The following is a 19077-nucleotide window of genomic DNA, read 5'->3' as shown; positions in this document are numbered from 1 at the left end:
GGTCGCCATTTGGAAGTGCTGAACGGGTACGAAATGCAACGGAAGTGCACTACACAACAGTTATTCCCACCGAACTGCTCGTTATGTAATTCACAGGAGCAGCCCGAGCGATTGCATAAAACTTCATCCTTCCGTTTTGTATGTTTTTTTTTTGTTATTACGGTATTTTTTTTTATTTCAGTTGTTACAAAGAGGAGAGTTCATCAGGGAAGGGGAAGATGTAGATGGGTGGCCGGTATCCAAACAGAACCTAGGAATGGTGGTACTTTTTTTTTTGAAGAAGAAGATGTGGAAAAACCAACAATCATTTGTAATCTGGAAAGCCTCTGGGCAGCTGAACGTTGGAAAAGGGGGATAAGAGCTAAGTTTTCACATTAAAAATGGGATCTGTTCTTTTTTTTATGTTCTTTGTTGGGGAGGTTCCTTTTTATGGCGGAGTATCGCAAAATGAGCAATGCTCGTGGAAGTGATATATCTGGTTATGTGGAATTTTCAGTCCCAGGGACTATTGGCACCTACCTCCTGGAATGTTGTGGTTATCGCTGTGGTTATCATGTTTTCAGTTCAACTGCTCGATCGATTGCTATATTTTTATTATATTTTTAAAGCTATTTATATGTGCCTATTAAACTAGATCACGCACGTTTTCACAGCACTACACAGGCTTTTTAATGACTTTATACCAATGAAATCTCGACGGGTTTTGCCTAGCTTGAGGCGTCTAGTGCCAGAATCGTCGCGACGCTGAAGCAGCTGTTTCGAGACAGATTTTTTCGCTCCATATCTTCCGGACGGTCCCTCGAAGACATTGAAAATCCTTGATCTGGGTCAGAACTTCCGATGACATTCCAACTCTAGCAGCGTTCGTCATTACGGCGCTGCAAATACGATTTTTCACCTTTACAAATCATTTCGAGACCGTGAAAAAGGGCCACGGTAAATGCACATTTAAACACCTACAATCACACGAACACCCATACAGCTGCAATTTTAAATTAACTAGAAGAATAACGAGAGAAAAGAACAACCAAAGAACGGCAGGAGAAGAAGCAGAAGAGAAGGGAAAAAAGATTGGAAGTGAAATGTAATGGGTTTATTTTTCTCCAATTTCAACCAGCAAAGAAAAATCTATACAATCTACTCCAAAAATACGACATTGAAATTTTCTTTTCTCCTAGCAGGATTCGCCTTGAGGAAGGACAAAACTTTTCAGCCTTGGAAGCTCGCAGTTAATCCACTGCTGGGTTGTTCCGCTTGAAAAATAAAGAAAAAACAGGCTTTCAGTGCATCACTCCATCAAAAAACACTATATCCACTTAAAGAAGGGCACTAGGCAACACACAAAAACTAAAGGGACTGATTTTTCCACTTCACCACAGACGTTTCGAGCGACCGAAAAAATTGACTTCCGACTCCCGAATTTATGCAATCGATGACCGATTCATCCACGGATCTTAGGAACCAGAAGGGACACACGCACACATGACCGGAAAGGGCCGGAAATGTTGGGTCCCAACGCAAATTCGCGAAATCCTTCTGATGAAGAACCACTAACTAGTCTCGCGCGAGCCTCCCGTTTAGTCTGACTGACTGACGTTTCGAATGACCTCGAGCAAGAAAAGGCTGGCTGGCCACCCCAAAATTGCTCCCGCAAATGGCTCTCTCGTTTCGGTTGTGAAGTGGAAAACTTTCTCCGCGAAAAACGTTGAGTAAATTAAAGGCACTCTCTTCTTTGGTAGCCCATTTGCGAAAAGCTTTCACGTGGTCCCGTGATGGTTCAACCATCGATGTGTCAGCCGAGTTCGGTAACTTTTTTTTGGAGAAAACCCATCGGGGTTCCGGTCCGACTACCCCATGCATGGGTTGCTGTTGCGGGTTGAAATTTTTCTCCCCCTAGAGCTCTCTTGTGGATGGCGCCGAGACAGCGCCGTTCTCTTGTTATGACATCGAAGCAGAGGTTGGATAATCGCGGATAAAATTCGCGGTTAGAAGGGCTTATTTGTCGGCTTTTTGTTTTGCTGAGTGAGAATAAGGGGTTGCTTCAAGTGTATTGGAGAGTTCTGCGGACAGGACACAGTGATAAAGTTATTATGTTAAAATGTTTTTTTTTAGGTTAAATACAAACTCGAAAAAGGTTACGACACAACTCGAACGATTTTCAAGTATTTTTCATCGAAAAAAAAAACAATTTCAAAACCGAATTCTGAAAGAAACGATACTTCGTGGATTTGACATTTGTTGAAAACCAAGATTGGGTAATTCGCCTATTGGCGATAGCTAGTATAACTAGCTATCGCTAGTGTAGAGTGTAGAGTGTAGCTAATAAACAGTTCACTCTATTCCATCACTGAAACCTGCGATGAAGTCTTTGATTTCAACCCAAGATTGACAATTCGCGTCTTGACGATAGTTGGTGTTACTATCAATCACTAGTGTAGAAAGTAGCTTTGTAAGGACCTTACTTCAGTAGTGAATACAATTTTCACTCTATTCGAAACACTGAAACCTGCGGTGAATCTATAATTTCAACTCACGATTGACAATTCGGGTATTGATGATCGCTAATGGAACTAGTAATCGCTAGTGTAGAATGTAACTATGTAAGGACCTTACTGAAGTATTGAATAAAGAATTCACTCGATTCCACCACTGGGTCCTACGGTAAAATCTGTGATTTCAACTCACGATTGACAATTCGCGTATTGGCGATCGCTGGTGGAACTAACAATCGCTGGTGGAACTAACAATCGCTGGTGTAGAGTGAAGCTATGTAAGGACTTTACTAAAGTAGTGAATAAAGAGTTCACCCTATTCCAAACACTGAAACATGCGAAGATATCTATAATTTCAACTCACGATTGACAATCTGCGTATTGACGATCGCTGGTGTCACTAGCAATCGCTAGTGTAGAGTGTAGCTGTGTAGTGTACCTTACTAAAGTATTGATTCTGTATTCCACCACTGAAACCTGCGGTGAAATCTTTGATTTCAACTCATGATTGACAACTCGCGTATTGACGATCGCTGATGGAACCTTACTAAAATAGTGAATAAAGCATTAACTCTATTCCTCCACTGGGACCTCCGGTGGAAACTTTAATTTCAACTCACGATTAACAATTTGCATATCGGCGATCGCTGGTGGAGCTAACAATCGCTAGTGTAGAATGTAGTTATGTAAGTACGTTACTATTACGTTATTCCACCACAGAAACATGTCCTGTCTCTATAATAAATAAAAAAAAAAACCACAGAAACATGCGGTGAAATCTTTGATTTCAACTCACGAATGACGATTCGCTTATTGACAATCGCTGGGGTATCTAGCAATCGCTAGTGCGGAATGTAGCTATGTAAGGACCTTACTAAAGTAGTGAATAAAAAGTTAACTCTATTCCACTGAAACTTGCGGTGAAAGCTATAATTTCAACTCACAATTGGCCATTCGCGTATTGACGATCGCTGGTGTAACTAGCAATCGCTAGTGTAGAGTGTAGCTATATAATTACCTAGCTTAAGAAGTGAGTATATAATTATCTCCATTCCACCACTGAAACATGCGGGGAAATCTTTGGATACAACTTACGATCAACAATTCGCGTATTGACGATCGCTGGTGTAACTAGCAATCGCTAGTGAAGAATGCAGCTCTGAAAGAACCTTACTGAAGTTGTAAATAAAGAATTTACTCTTTTCCTCCACTGGGATCTGCGGTGAAATCTTTAATTTCAACTCACGATTGACAATTCGCATATTGGCGATCGCTGGTGGAGCTAACAATCGCTAGTGTAGAGTGCATCAATGTAAGGAACTTACTAAAGTAGTGAATAAAGAATTAACTCTAATCCAACACTGGAACCTGCGATGAAATTTTTAATTTCAACAATTTCGTGTTGGACAATTCGCGTTTGATAATTCGCGTATTGACGATCGTTGGTGTAACTAGCCATTGCTAGTGTAGAGTGTAACTATGTAAAGATCTTACTAAAGTTGTGAATATAGAATTTACTCCATTCCACCACTGAAACCTTCGGTGAAATCTTTGATTTCAAATTACGATTGACAATTCGCGAGTTGACGATCGCTGGTTGAACTAGCAATCGCAAGAGAAGAGTGTAGATTTGTAAGTACCTTATTGAGCCTGCGTTGAATTACTCATTCTAAAATCATTGAAACTGAAGACATTCGAACTGGAGCGCAACTGAAAAATTATGGTTTATATACTTGCTTGCCTTTACTAGCATGTACATAGACCATAAATTTGTTACCAGAGTAATAATAAAAAAGTTCAATATAGAAGTTTTTTTTTTAATTTCGTCATATCCACCTGTTAAAAATTATGTATGAAAAAAACTAAAAATCATCAGATTGAGGATTGATATTTCATAAGAATGAAATCAATGAAAATAAAATTCGAGAAAATATATTTTTTTTCTTATTTTTTTATTTTATGATATAACATTCAAATTTCACATTGTGCAAAAGCACTTCTGATGAGAGAGAAGTATTGAACACTCAAGAGAACAAAATAGTGTCTACTATCCTGGATAATAAGTGCCACTCTTCAAGTATCACTCTTGACAATTGTTAGTTCTTCATCATTCTAAAAGATGGCGAGTTTGATGGTTTCGATAAGAAATTTGATTAAATATATGTTTCATTATACAATTTTGATTAAAAAAAATCATCTTGTTCTATCGAGTGATAGATATATCAATTTTTAACTGTTAAATAAATTCCAGAAATTAATAAAGTTAATTTAACATTTTTGTAATCCACACAATGACCTGTCAAAAAGCTACCGATGAAAGTCAAACATGACAGCTTCTCGTTGAAGTCAAATCAAACGCCTTCAAAAGAGCACTGGAGAGATTCCTGACCTATATTTGAGGTGCGCATGATCCGTTTTTTGTTGTTGTTGTTGTTTCCATCAGAGAAGGTTGATTCGGACGAAACAACAATCCTTTTCTCTTAGGAACTCTCTCAGTCCGTTCAGTTTCAAAAGCAAAACAAACCCCCTCCCCACACAGCTCTTATCCTTAACCGGAACCGTTTCGTTTTCCCTTTGCTTTCCACAGCAATTTTCATAACATTTTACTTACAAGACGGTGGCATTCAAACCACCCCGGATAAAATTCACGGGCTTTGTTGTGGTTTATCAAGATGCAACCACTAGGCCGTGTTTAGTGTGGAATGAGAAATCACACATTCTTGTAAACTGATAGCGATCTAATGAAGAGGTAACCCCTGTTTTTCTATGCTTTCAAATTTGGTGAAGTTGGGGTTGCCCAATGTCCATGTTGTGTTTTTGGATTGTTTTAAATTTTACAAGGTAAAAACTGGAAGCCAAAATTGCAGTCGCTCAATTCGGCTCTCTATGGAGCCACCATCAGAATATTTTTTAAAGTTTTGAACTCAACTGTAACCATTCTTTTATATAAAAAAAATTCCTATTTGTAAGAATATTGAACTGGATGACTTTTTACATAGTGGGGGAGGGGGGGGGGGCATGGGGAAACGTGGGCCACTTTCAATATCTCAGATGTGTGTTGAGATAAAAATCTCAAACCAACTGTCATCGTCGTCGCTTTGCGTGAGCATATATTCCCATATGTTGTTGACTGAAATACGCATCATATGCTTCTTTTATTTAACAAACTATAAAAAGATAGAAAAATTTATTTTCATAATTAAAAAAACACCCACTAATTTCATCGATGGGGAACCTAAAGTGCATAACAAAGATATGCTCATACGCTTATGATCTTAGTTTTGTCATGATCTTTCACTTTGAAAAGGAATTTTTGATGAAACATCAATAAGGCACCCAAGCGCAACCAATTTACAAATCATAGCTTGTGGGGAATCGTGGGCCACACATTTTGAACCACCTATATTTTTTTATCTTTTTACACACATTCAGAACTTAAAATACGTTTTTCCTATCTGTAAAGCTTTCTTATGCCAAATGAAGAGTAATGAAAAATATTTTGTCCATCCTACCATCATGTCACCATCTACCGCCCAGTTAAGCGGTTTTTCAACTTCAAACATGTGTAATAAAAAAACGACGGCAGATTTTTATTCGCTTTCTTTTCCAATACATCTCAAAACTGCTCTACTTTAAATAAAAAATTTAGTGGAATGCGAAAAATGTACGCTTTTAAAAATAATTAACTAAACGTTGAGATGTTCAAGTGGCCCTATTACCGCCCACTCGACTTTTCCGGGTATCGATAATGTTTTCTTAAGGAAAAACTATCTAACAACACGGAAACTGTTCTTTTTAATATTGTCCATGTAACGAGCTGTCAAAACCATATTTTGGATCTTGAGAGAATACATTTTGTGAAATCTTTCCCGCAAATTTTGTACAAATTTTAACAAAGTGCGTTGACTGACAAAATGATGATTCCCGGCAAACAGCCTCAAGTAATCGGTTACTTTCAGCGATAAATCATCATTTTCTAACGTAATCAAACTAAATGCTTCTTACAATTTACACTTTTGACACAATACATGCGTTGAAAACAAAGAAATTGTGCGTGACCGGTAATTAGGAACCCACACTTTTTTTTATACACCAATTACCGCCCATCACTAAACGCTTCAAAAAACAACAACTATTGAAAAAATTGAAAATTTTCCGATGCAAATCTATTCTACAAAAATAAAACTATCGTTTCAAGTCGATTGTAGGACAAATAGGTACTATTTAGTACCTAAAAACCCCTTTTTTCCCTAGGATCACAGTTATGCTTAGTTCGCTAACAGGCGTCGAATTCAATAATTTGACCGGAAACGAAAAACCAAATATTTTATTTCTGGCTATAGTAAACATAATTAAGTGATGTTTTTTCAGTGAAATGGTCGAACAATGATGCCGACACAGAACACAGGTCTTATTTTTGGAGAAAAAATTCCAGTTTTTTCGAAATACACACAAAAGGGTGATTTTGGGCGGTAAATGGTGTCTGGGCGATGAATGGTGACTTGATGGTATATGAGAAATTTTGCCAAAACGTTCGCGAGCCAGGTTTTGGAATCTATTTGATCATACACAGCTCTATTTTTTATTTCATCATTTGAAATTGTTTTTAAATAACAAAATGAATTAGGAAATCACAGTTTGGGGTCAACTCATAAACTTTGCATGTTATTTGGTCAATTTGGATTTAGTGGCCCACGATACCCCACCATTTTCAAAATTAAAAAAATATTTCTTTTTTCAAACAGTCAAAATTAGGGAAAAATAACTTTTTAAAAATTTTAAAAAAATACCTTATGATACCTTGAAAATGTAGAAAACCATACCATTTTTTATTTTCATTTTATCTTTTAAAATAAAGAAGTTATGGAACAACGAAAAAAAGTGGCCCATGATTCCCCACTCTCCCATACCATAGAAGGGTCACTTTTGTTATAGTGCCTTTTGCAAAAATGTTCGTAATTTTTTTCTAATAATTTTGACAATTTTGACTATATTGACACTTTTGACAATTTTTACAATCCTGAAAACTTTGACAATTTAACAATATCAATTAGCTAATTTTGACAACTTTCAATATTTTTTTTTCAATTTTGACAATTTTGAAAATTTTGTCAATTTTGACATTTTGGACAATTATGAAAAATTTTGAAATTTTTTACCATTATGACAATTTTGACAATTTTAACAATTTGGACCATTTTGACAATCCAGACAAATTCGACAATTTCGTCGATTTTTTCAATATTGTCAATTTTGCCAATTTTGTCGGTTTTTTCTATTATGTCAATTTTTTGAATTTATGGAATTTTTTTGAATTTTGTGAATTTTGAAAATTTTGACAGTTTTGACAATTTTGACAATTTTAAAAATTTTGACAATTTTGAAAATTTTGACAATCCAGACAAATTCAAAAACTTGGTCAATTTTGTTAATTTTGTCAATTTTGTCAATTTTGTAAATTTTATCAATTTTGTCAATTTTGTCAATTTTGTCAATTTTGTCAATTTTGTCAATTTTGTCAATTTTGTCAATTTTGTCAATTTTGTCAATTTTGTCAATTTTGTCAATTTTGTCAATTTTGTCAATTTTGTCAATTTTGTCAATTTTGTCAATTTTGTCAATTTTGTCAATTTTGTCAATTTTGACAATTTCGTCAATTTTGTCAATTTTGTCAATTTTGTCAATTTTGTCAATTTTGACAATTTTGTCAATTTTGACAATTTCGTCAATTTTGTCAATTTTGTCAATTTTGTCAATTTTGTCAATTTTGTAAATTTTGTCAATTTTGTCAATTTTGTCAATTTTGTCAATTTTGTCAATTTTGTCAATTTTGTCAATTTTGTCAATTTTGTCAATTTTGTCAATTTTGTCAATTTTGTCAATTTTGTCAATTTTGTCAATTTTGTCAATTTTGTAAATTTTGTCAATTTTGTCAATTTTGTCAATTTTGTCAATTTTGTCAATTTTGTCAATTTTGTCAATTTTGTCAATTTTGTCAATTTTGTCAATTTTGTCAATTTTGTCAATTTTGTCAATTTTGTCAATTTTGTCAATTTTGTCAATTTTGTCAATTTTGTCAATTTTGTCAATTTTGTCAATTTTGTCAATTTTGTCAATTTTGTCAATTTTGTCAATTTTGTCAAAATTTGTTTATTTTTTTCAATTTTGTCAATTTTATCAATTTTGACAATTTTGACTATTTTGACATTTTTGACAATTTTGACAATTTTGACATATTTGACAATTTTGTCAATTTAGTCAATTTTGTCAATTTTGTCAATTTTGTCAATTTTGTCAATTTTGTCAATTTTGTCAATTTTGTCAATTTTGTCAATTTTGTCAATTTTGTCAATTTTGTCAATTTTGTCAATTTTGTCAATTTTGTCAATTTTGTCAATTTTGTCAATTTTGTCAATTTTGTCAATTTTGTCAATTTTGTCAATTTTGTCAATTTTGTCAATTTTGTCAATTTTGTCAATTTTGTCAATTTTGTCAATTTTGTCAATTTTGTCAATTTTGTCAATTTTGTCAATTTTGTCAATTTTGTCAATTTTGTCAATTTTGTCAATTTTGTCAATTTTGTCAATTTTGTCAATTTTGTCAATTTTGTCAATTTTGTCAATTTTGTCAATTTTGTCAATTTTGTCAATTTTGTCAATTTTGTCAATTTTGTCAATTTTGTCAATTTTGTCAATTTTGTCAATTTTGTCAATTTTGTCAATTTTGTCAATTTTGTCAATTTTGTCAATTTTGTCAATTTTGTCAATTTTGTCAATTTTGTCAATTTTGTCAATTTTGTCAATTTTGTCAATTTTGTCAATTTTGTCAATTTTGTCAATTTTGTCAATTTTGTCAATTTTGTCAATTTTGTCAATTTTGTCATTTTGGTCATTTTTGTCATTTTTGTCATTTTTGTCATTTTTGTCATTTTTGTCAATTTTGTCAATTTTGTCAATTTTGTCAATTTTGTCAATTTTGTCAATTTTGTCAATTTGGTCAATTTTGTCAATTTTGTCAATTTTGTCAATTTTGTCAATTTTGTCAATTTTGTCAATTTTGTCAATTTTGTCAATTTTGTCAATTTTGTCAATTTTGTCAATTTTGTCAATTTTGTCAATTTTGTTAATTTTGTCAATTTTGTCAATTTAGTCAATTTTGTCAATTTTGTCAATTTTGTCAATTTTGTCAATTTCGACGTTTTTGACAGTTTTGACAATTTTGACATTTTAGACATTTTTGATATTTTTGACAATTTCGACATTGATGACAATATTGAAAATTTTGACTATTTTGTCAATATTGTCATTTTTGTCAATTTCGACATTTTTGACAGTTTGGACAATTTTGACAATTTTGACATTGTTGACAATTTTGAAAATTTTGAAAATTTTGACAATTTTGTCAATTTTGTCAATTTTTTCAATTTTGTCAATTTTGTCAATTTTGTCAATTTTGTCAATTTTGTCAATTTTGCCAATTTTGTCAATTTTGTCAATTTTGTCAATTTTGTCAATTTTGTCAATTTTGTCAATTTTGTCAATTTTGTCAATTTTGTCAATTTTGTCAATTTTGTCAATTTTGTCAATTTTGTCAATTTTGTCAATTTTGTCAATTTTGTCAATTTTGTCAATTTTGTCAATTTTGTCAATTTTGTCAATTTTGTCAATTTTGTCAATTTTGTCAATTTTGTCAATTTTGTCAATTTTGTCAATTTTGTCAATTTTGTCAATTTTGTCAATTTTGTCAATTTTGTCAATTTTGTCAATTTTGTCAAATTTGTCAATTTTGTCAACTTTGTCAATTATATCAATTTTGTCAATTTTGTCAATTATGTCAATTTTGACAATCAATACAAATTCGACTAATTCGTCAATTTTGACATTTTTGACAATTTTTACAATTCTGATTATTTGAAAATTTTTACAATTTGACGATTTTACAATTTGGCCCGTTTTAATAATTTTGTCAATTTTGTCAATTTTGTCACTTTCGTCACTTTCGTCAATTTTGTCAATTTTGTCAATTTTGTCAATTTTTTCAATTTTGTCAATTTTGTCAATTTTGTCAATTTTGTCAATTTTGTCAATTTTGTCAATTTTGTCAATTTTGTCAATTTTGTCAATTTTGTCAATTTTGTCAATTTTGTCAATTTTGTCAATTTTGTCAATTTTGTCAATTTTGTCAATTTTGTCAATTTTGTCAATTTTGTCAATTTTGTCAATTTTGTCAATTTTGTCAATTTTGTCAATTTTGTCAATTTTGTCAATTTTGTCAATTTTGTCAATTTTGTCAATTTTGTCAATTTTGTCAATTTTGTCAATTTTGTCAATTTTGTCAATTTTGTCAATTTTGACTTTTTTGACAGCATTAAAAATTTTGACATTTTCGACAATTTAGACACTTTTGACAATTTTGTGAATTTTGTGAATTTTTTCAATTTTGTCAATTTTGTCAATTTTGTCAATTTTGTCAATTTTGTCAATTTTGTCAATTTTGTCAATTTTGTCAATTTTGTCAATTTTGTCAATTTTGTCAATTTTGTCAATTTTGTCAATTTTGACTTTTTTGACAGCATTAAAAATTTTGACATTTTCGACAATTTAGACACTTTTGACAATTTTGTGAATTTTGTGAATTTTTTCAATTTTGTCAATTTTGTCAATTTTGTCAATTTTGTCAATTTTGTCAATTTTGTCAATTTTGTCAATTTTGTCAATTTTGTCAATTTTGTCAATTTTGTCAATTTTGTCAATTTTGTCAATTTTGTCAATTTTGTCAATTTTGTCAATTTTGTCAATTTTGTCAATTTTGTCAATTTTGTCAATTTTGTCAATTTTGTCAATTTTGTCAATTTTGTCAATTTTGTCAATTTTGTCAAATTTGTCAATTTTGTCAACTTTGTCAATTATATCAATTTTGTCAATTTTGTCAATTATGTCAATTTTGACAATCAATACAAATTCGACTAATTCGTCAATTTTGACATTTTTGACAATTTTTACAATTCTGATTATTTGAAAATTTTTACAATTTGACGATTTTACAATTTGGCCCGTTTTAATAATTTTGTCAATTTTGTCAATTTTGTCACTTTCGTCACTTTCGTCAATTTTGTCAATTTTGTCAATTTTGTCAATTTTTTCAATTTTGTCAATTTTGTCAATTTTGTCAATTTTGTCAATTTTGTCAATTTTGTCAATTTTGTCAATTTTGTCAATTTTGTCAATTTTGTCAATTTTGTCAATTTTGTCAATTTTGTCAATTTTGTCAATTTTGTCAATTTTGTCAATTTTGTCAATTTTGTCAATTTTGTCAATTTTGTCAATTTTGTCAATTTTGTCAATTTTGTCAATTTTGTCAATTTTGTCAATTTTGTCAATTTTGTCAATTTTGTCAATTTTGTCAATTTTGTCAATTTTGTCAATTTTGTCAATTTTGTCAATTTTGTCAATTTTGTCAATTTTGTCAATTTTGTCAATTTTGTCAATTTTGTCAATTTTGTCAATTTTGTCAATTTTGTCAATTTTGTCAATTTTGTCAATTTTGTCAATTTTGTCAATTTTGTCAATTTTGTCAATTTTGTCAATTTTGTCAATTTTGTCAATTTTGTCAATTTTGACTTTTTTGACAGCATTAAAAATTTTGACATTTTCGACAATTTAGACACTTTTGACAATTTTGTGAATTTTGTGAATTTTTTCAATTTTGTCAATTTTGTCAATTTTGTCAATTTTGTCAATTTTGTCAATTTTGTCAATTTTGTCAATTTTGTCAATTTTGTCAATTTTGTCAATTTTGTCAATTTTATCAATTTTGTCAATTTTGTCAATTTTGTCAATTTAGTCAATTTTGTCAGTTTTGACAATTTTGACAATTTTGACACTTTTGACATTTTTGACACTTTTGACATTTTTGACAATTTTGACATTGTTGACAATTTTGACAATTTTGACTATTTTGACAATTTTGACAATTCTGACAATTTTGACAATTTTGACAATTTTGACAATTTTGACAATTTTGACAATTTTGACAATTTTGACAATTTTGACAATTTTGACAATTTTGACAATTTTGACAATTTTGACAATTTTGTCAATTTTGTCAACTTCGTCAACTTCGTCAATTCTGTCAATTTTGTCAATTTTGTCAATTTTGTCAATTTTGTCAATTTTGTCAATTTTGTCAATTTTGTCAATTTTGTCAATTTTGTCAATTTTGTCAATTTTGTCAATTTTGTCAATTTTGTCAATTTTGTCAATTTTGTCAATTTTGTCAATTTTGTCAATTTTGTCAATTTTGTCAATTTTGTCAATTTTGTCAATTTTGTCATTATTGTCAATTTTGGCAATTACGACAATTTTGACAGTTTTAACAATTTTGACAATTTTGACAATTTTGACAATTTTGTCAATTTTGTCAACTTCGTCAATTCTGTCAATTTTGTCAATTTTGTCAATTTTGTCAATTTTGTCAATTTTGTCAATTTTATCAACTTTGTAAATTTTGACAATTTTGACAATTTTGACAATTTTGACAATTTTGACAGTTTTAACAATTTTGACAATTTTGACAATTGTGACAATTTTGACAATTTTGTCAATTTAGGCAATTTTGACAATTTTGACAATTTGGACAATTTTGTCAATTTTGACAATTCTTACAACTTTGATTTTTTGACAATTTATCTAGGCAGTTTTGATGATTTTGTTATTTTTTAGCATTCAGCCACTTTGAATAATAATTTTAATTTTTTAATGATTAATGGCATTTCGGTGAATTATACATTCTAATAGGAAGAATTTCAAATGAAAGTAAGGAAAATTATAGACGGATAGATTAGATTAGGAAGCATGAAAGGTGTTGAAAATGAGCCAAGAGCGTGATTTGAGAAAACTTCTTGCCGCACAAGACCATTTGTCCCACATCGTATTATTGTCTAGAAGAAGCAAAGTCGATAGGCTGACTTTGCATTGATCTATACAATGATACATGGATGGATCGAAGCACGTGTTTTTCGTACCCCGATCGGGGTCTATAATCGGGGTCTATAATTTTCCTTACTTTCATTTGAAATTCTTCCTATTAGAATGTATAATTCACCGAAATGCCATTAATCATTAAAAAATTAAAATCATAAACCAGCGGTGATAAACTGTTAACACACTTCGAATAATATGACAATTTTGACAATTTCGACAATTTGGACAATTTCGATGATTTCTACAATTATGACTATTTTGACAATGTCAACAATTTTGACAATATCAACAATTTTGACATAATTGACATTTTCGACAATTTTAATTGATTTGGTAATTTAGATAATTTTGCCAAAATAAATTGTTTTTTAAATTTAACAATTTTGTCAGTATAGAAAATTTTCACATTTTTTGACAATTTTAGAAAATTTCGCCAATTTTGACAACTGTTCCAATTTTTACAACTTCGATAACTTTTGCAATGTTGTCTATTGTGAATAATTGTTAATTTTGTCAGAGTGTTAGTTTTGTCAGTTTTGCCAATATTGTTAATTTTACAATTTTGACAATATTGACAATGTCGCCAATTTTGAAATTTTTGTCTTTTTTCACAGTTTTGAAAATTTTGAAAGTTTTGACAATTTTTACAATTTCTACAATTTTGACAAGTTTGGTAGTTTTGACAATTTTGACAATGTTGCCATTTTTCGAATTTCGAAAATTTGACAATTTTTTAGTTATAAAAGTTTTGACATTTCTGTTAATTTTGACAATAAGACAATTTCGACAATTTGAACAATTAAAACAATTTTGAAAATTTGTAAATTCAAATCATTTTAGACAATTTTTCGAAAGCTGTACGATAATTAGAGAAACAGTTCTGAGTATTTGCCGCCGACCGTGGCCTAGAGGATAGCGTTCAAGTCTTCTAAGCCAGAGGTCATGAGAGCGAGTGTAGGTCACGGCACACATAGTACTCTTTCTGTGGGTTGGTGGTGTAAGATGCTAACCATTATATCTTTGAAAGATGTACGATTTAGTCTTAAGGTAGAATTTATATCTCTTCAAAAAAACATGAAGTTTCACTGAGATCCTATAGGTGTGTGTTCGTTTCGTTTCGTTTATTAACCAATTTGAAGATTTTTGACAATTTTGAATATTGACAATTTGGACTATTGACAATTTTTAAAATTTAAATAATTTTTTTTTTGATAACTATGACAGTTTTAAAAACTCGGAAAATCTGTCAGTACTGTCATTTTGACGATTTTGACAATTTTGACATTTTTGACGATTTGACAATATTAGAAAAATTTGCCAATTCTGCAATTTTGCAATTTTTAAAGTTTTGAAAATTTTGAAAATTTTGACAGTGTTGCCAAATTTGAAAAATTGTCAATTTTTGTCAGTCTTGACAATTTTATAATTTTTACAATTTTTCAATATTGAAAATATTTGCAATGATGACAATTTGGACAATGTTGCCAATTTTGACAATTTTGCAATTTTGACAATTTTGCGATTTTGACAATTTTCAATGTTTTGACAATTATTTGATTAGTTTTGACAGTTTTAGCAATATTGGTTATTGTTTAAATTGTTGAAATTTTAAAAAATTTGACAATTTGTCTATTTAGCAATTCAGCAATTTGTTCACTTTTGACAATTTTGTCACTTTTTACAATTTTGTCAATTTTGTCAATTTTGACAATTTTGAATATTTTGATAATATGAGATTTTGACAATTTGGAAGTTTTCAATATTTGAATATTTCGCCAATTTTGAAAGTTTTGACAATTTAGTCGGTGGTTATAGTTTTGGCAATGTTGCCAGTTTTGAAAATTTGACAATTCTTACAATTTTGTCAATTTTGAAAACTGACAATGTTGCCAGGTTTGGGATTTTGAAAATTTTTTCGGTTTTGACAGTTTTGACATTGATGCCAATTTCGACAATTTTGAAAATTTTGACAATTCCGGCAGTACAAATTGTATTTAAAAAAAAAAAAACAGTTCGAAACACTCTGTTGCACAAAAAAAAAAGAAGCAAAAATCCTCTGCCATTTTTCTCCGAACTGCGGACTCAGAAATAGAAAGATGAATAGCCTAACGTTTTGGTGCCGCCTGACTTCGACTAATTTCCGCTTCCGGGCCCTGGCGCCTCGTGATGATGTCGAGGTTAGGTTTTGTTGAATGAATGGTTGGACTGGAATGGACAGACAGTACCATTCCCCAAAATCTGACCAAGAAAGAAAGAAAGACAGCTAAGCGCGCCGGGGAAAAATATGAGCATAGTCGATTCAGAAAATTCATCGCTTGTCCAATTCCGGTTGGGTTTTTATTTCTCGTTTATTCAAAACGGGGTGGTATCGCTTTTTTTGTGTGGACAGGATAGATCAATGGGTAACATTATCCAAAAACAGCAAAACAGCATTGTCGGTTTCGTGCTGTGACTGTATTAGAGATAAACCAGGTAATTTGGTTGTGTCGCTTGGCTGAAGAGAAAATCGGGAAAAATATTACCCTGATGGATTGGCTTAGGTTAAGATTTATGTGAATTGCTTCAGATCAATCAAAAGGTAGAAAATGGGTGGATTCGAGGTGTCATGGTTATTGCGTTAGGAAGCTGGAAGCTTTTTTCTGGAATTTGATCTTCTAGACAGTTTAATTTTCTGTTTTTTTCAGAATTATAATCATGGAAAATGTATTTTCTGTTACTGTTTGTTATTTTCTCTTATTCACTTTTCTTTGATCCAAAAAAAGGAATCACCCCATAACAGTCTGTTGTTTTTTGCTGATTTCAGCAGTACCAAGGGACTTGTTTAGGCGAACGAAGATGATATTTACATTCCCTCCTACACGCCATCTCCTAACCCTTCCAACAAACATATGGGTGAATAATGTTACATCAAAATTTCATACACTTTTCCCAGCAAAAAAAGTCTTAGAACGAACGAGGAGACATAGATGAGAGTTCCACGTACCATAACATCATTCATGGAATCCAATATAATGCGACGACTCGGCCGTGCTTGTGCAAAGTTCAAAGTTTCTTGACATGTTTGAAAGAGATTCGGAGCACCAGTTCGCTCGAGGAAAAATAACATTGGAAAGTGGGAGAGAAAAAGCGAAAAAAATGCGGAAAAAAGAGCAAACATCGAACAACATTTGTATCCTTAAAGGAAAACTTTACGTCTCGATGTGCACTCTAAACTTCTGTGGAATAACTTTGAATCGAAGTGACGTTTGTGGATAAACATGATATCTTCATGTTATTTGGATCCCTTAAAAGGATAAAAATAGCCAGAAGTTTGTTTCCAAATTAAGAGAAATTTTATCAGTGTCAATGTGAAACTCTACAAAAAATACGAAAGCATTCGAGTTTGATTGTGTGGAAGTAAAATCACTTAGGCGACAATGTGATTTGGTTTGTACTTCAAGCACAGAAAAACGATACTCCGGAAAAAACGCTAAGCTGACTGTGAAAATCAAATATAAAATAAAGTGGATTGCTCCGTATTGGTTTTACCGAAAATGACATTTGTAGTCTCGATACTTTAGATTTGAGTTTCAAACTGACTGAGTTTTTTTGTGTGAATGAATTCTCTTTTTATATTCACAATTTAAAACAAACCAAATTTGGTCAAGCATAAGCCAACAAACATCACCAATTCCAGTTCCAATGAGTACATATTCGGTGTCAACTTGTACGAATGACAGCATTCTTGTAGCAACACCTGACTGCAGAAGGTAATCAATCTTTTGCCCCGGCTGCTGGCTGCCAGAGCGCAATTTGTGTGCATTTCAATGACTTTCTCGTTGCTGCACAAATTCATTCAACATTGTTCCATTCAAGTCATAAGGAGAAAAAATTTCCTAAATAAAAAATTTAAGACAAACTCAAAAACATTGAACAGTCGGGTCCTTTACATTTGTACGATAAAATATCATTAATTCCAAAATTAGACGGAAATCTATCCAGTTACCCTAATTTAAGGGTGCTGTTGATTCAAGCTGACATGTTGTGACCAATGTTTTTCGCTTGTGTCGGTGTCTGGATATTGGTAAGTTCATGTTACGTTCATTCTTCGGTGATTGGCAACGAGATCGCCGGGATTGGTTTTGCTGCTCCGGAATATTGGATGACAGCAGGAAAAAAAACTCAAAAAAAAACATGGGACAGAACACAAATCGTCCAATTGTGATTGGATTACGTAGGGAAAGGTTACCGAATCAAGTTGGTTGTTCAGTGAATTCGAAATTTGTTACTTTGTCGACAGTAATTTAAGCAGTTATTCATATGAAATTTCCACAAAATTTAAAATTCATTAATTTGAAACAAATACAAAATGATCCAGAGAAATTCATCAGACTTTTTCACAAAAATGAAAAACATATTTACTCATGAAATGACCAGTTGAACTGAATATTATTCAAATTGAAATTTGCTCTACAAAATCAATATTTTCAACCATCACAACTATAAAATTTAGTTACAGTTTTTTAAGCTCAACAGAAAACAACAAATAGCCCAACAAGCTCAACTTCTGAAGTTTTTCTTTTATATGAAAAATGTATGGAATTCCATCTATAAGACATATGAATTCTTGAAAGCCTAAACGTTAAGTATATCTTCAACGCGCTTGACTTTTGGGTTTCAAAAATTTCGAACCTCTCTTAGTACGAATAAAATGAAAGTGTGACTTTAGCTTTCATAGCAAAAGAGCTTTCATTCAAGAAGACTCTGTGATGAAAAGTGTCCTTAGATCAGTAAAATGAAAGACTTCATGTTTTTCTGAGACTTACCAAATCCCTAACCGTCATGATGAATAAGTTGCAATATTTGAATTCAATCAAATTATTGGAGCTGCACAACTTACCTAGAAAAAGATAAAAATAAAGATAAAAATTAATATTAGATTCAACGATATTTGAAATTAAAAAAAAATTATAACACATGCGATTATTTATTTTCAAATTCAGATTATGTTTTGAAGGGATGTTTTATGTGATATCATCGGGCGTAGGAAAAAAAAATGTTGAAAACCATAAACAATCAATCAAACATTTTAAATTATAGGCGTAATTAAAAGTCAATATACGACAATTTCATAGAAAATTATTTGAAAATGATGATGCAGACATTAAAAAAATTGTCCGAAATTGAAATATGAAAACTGTCAGCTGAATTGGTAGCAAATACTTGTTGAGATATAACGATGTAAAGATATACTACGACATCAGAAGGTTTCATAAATAACTCTAATCTTGTAGTGAACCTTAGTTTATCAAAATAAAGTCACAAAAACATAAAATGAATAAGTAAATTCATCTACAAACAATATAATTTATCGCGTAACAGAAACCAAAAATTTTTAACGAGAAATAACACACAGCATGAAACAAAAAAAAATGACAGAAAAGTAAAAAAAAATCAGAAATGTAAAACTTGTCAAAAATGTCAAAATGTCAAATATGTTAAAAAAAAAATCAAAAATAATGAAAATATCAAAATTATCAAGTCGATGGTTTCAAAAATACCTAAAATGTCAAAATTGTCAAAAATGTAAAAAAACGTCAAAAATGTTCACAATTCTAAGAAAG

At 31.2% G+C, this 19077-nt stretch overlaps 1 protein-coding gene across 1 annotated transcript in view; it reads right to left on the bottom strand.

Moving 5' to 3' along the window:
- Positions 1–1585, bottom strand: part of LOC129747452 (uncharacterized) — a 109714-nt gene extending 108129 nt beyond the window's left edge. Inside the window, exon 1 of the mRNA XM_055741687.1 lies at positions 520–1585. Within this exon, the coding sequence (XP_055597662.1) occupies positions 520–555 (36 nt within the window). The 5' untranslated portion in view covers positions 556–1585. The remainder of the gene's footprint in view (positions 1–519) is intronic.
- Between the last annotated feature and the right edge of the window lie 17492 nt (positions 1586–19077).

The sequence above is a fragment of the Uranotaenia lowii genome, chromosome 2 (assembly GCF_029784155.1).
Source record: "Uranotaenia lowii strain MFRU-FL chromosome 2, ASM2978415v1, whole genome shotgun sequence".
Classification (NCBI taxonomy): domain Eukaryota; kingdom Metazoa; phylum Arthropoda; class Insecta; order Diptera; family Culicidae; genus Uranotaenia; species Uranotaenia lowii.
This window is presented reverse-complemented; position numbering and strand designations above follow the sequence as displayed.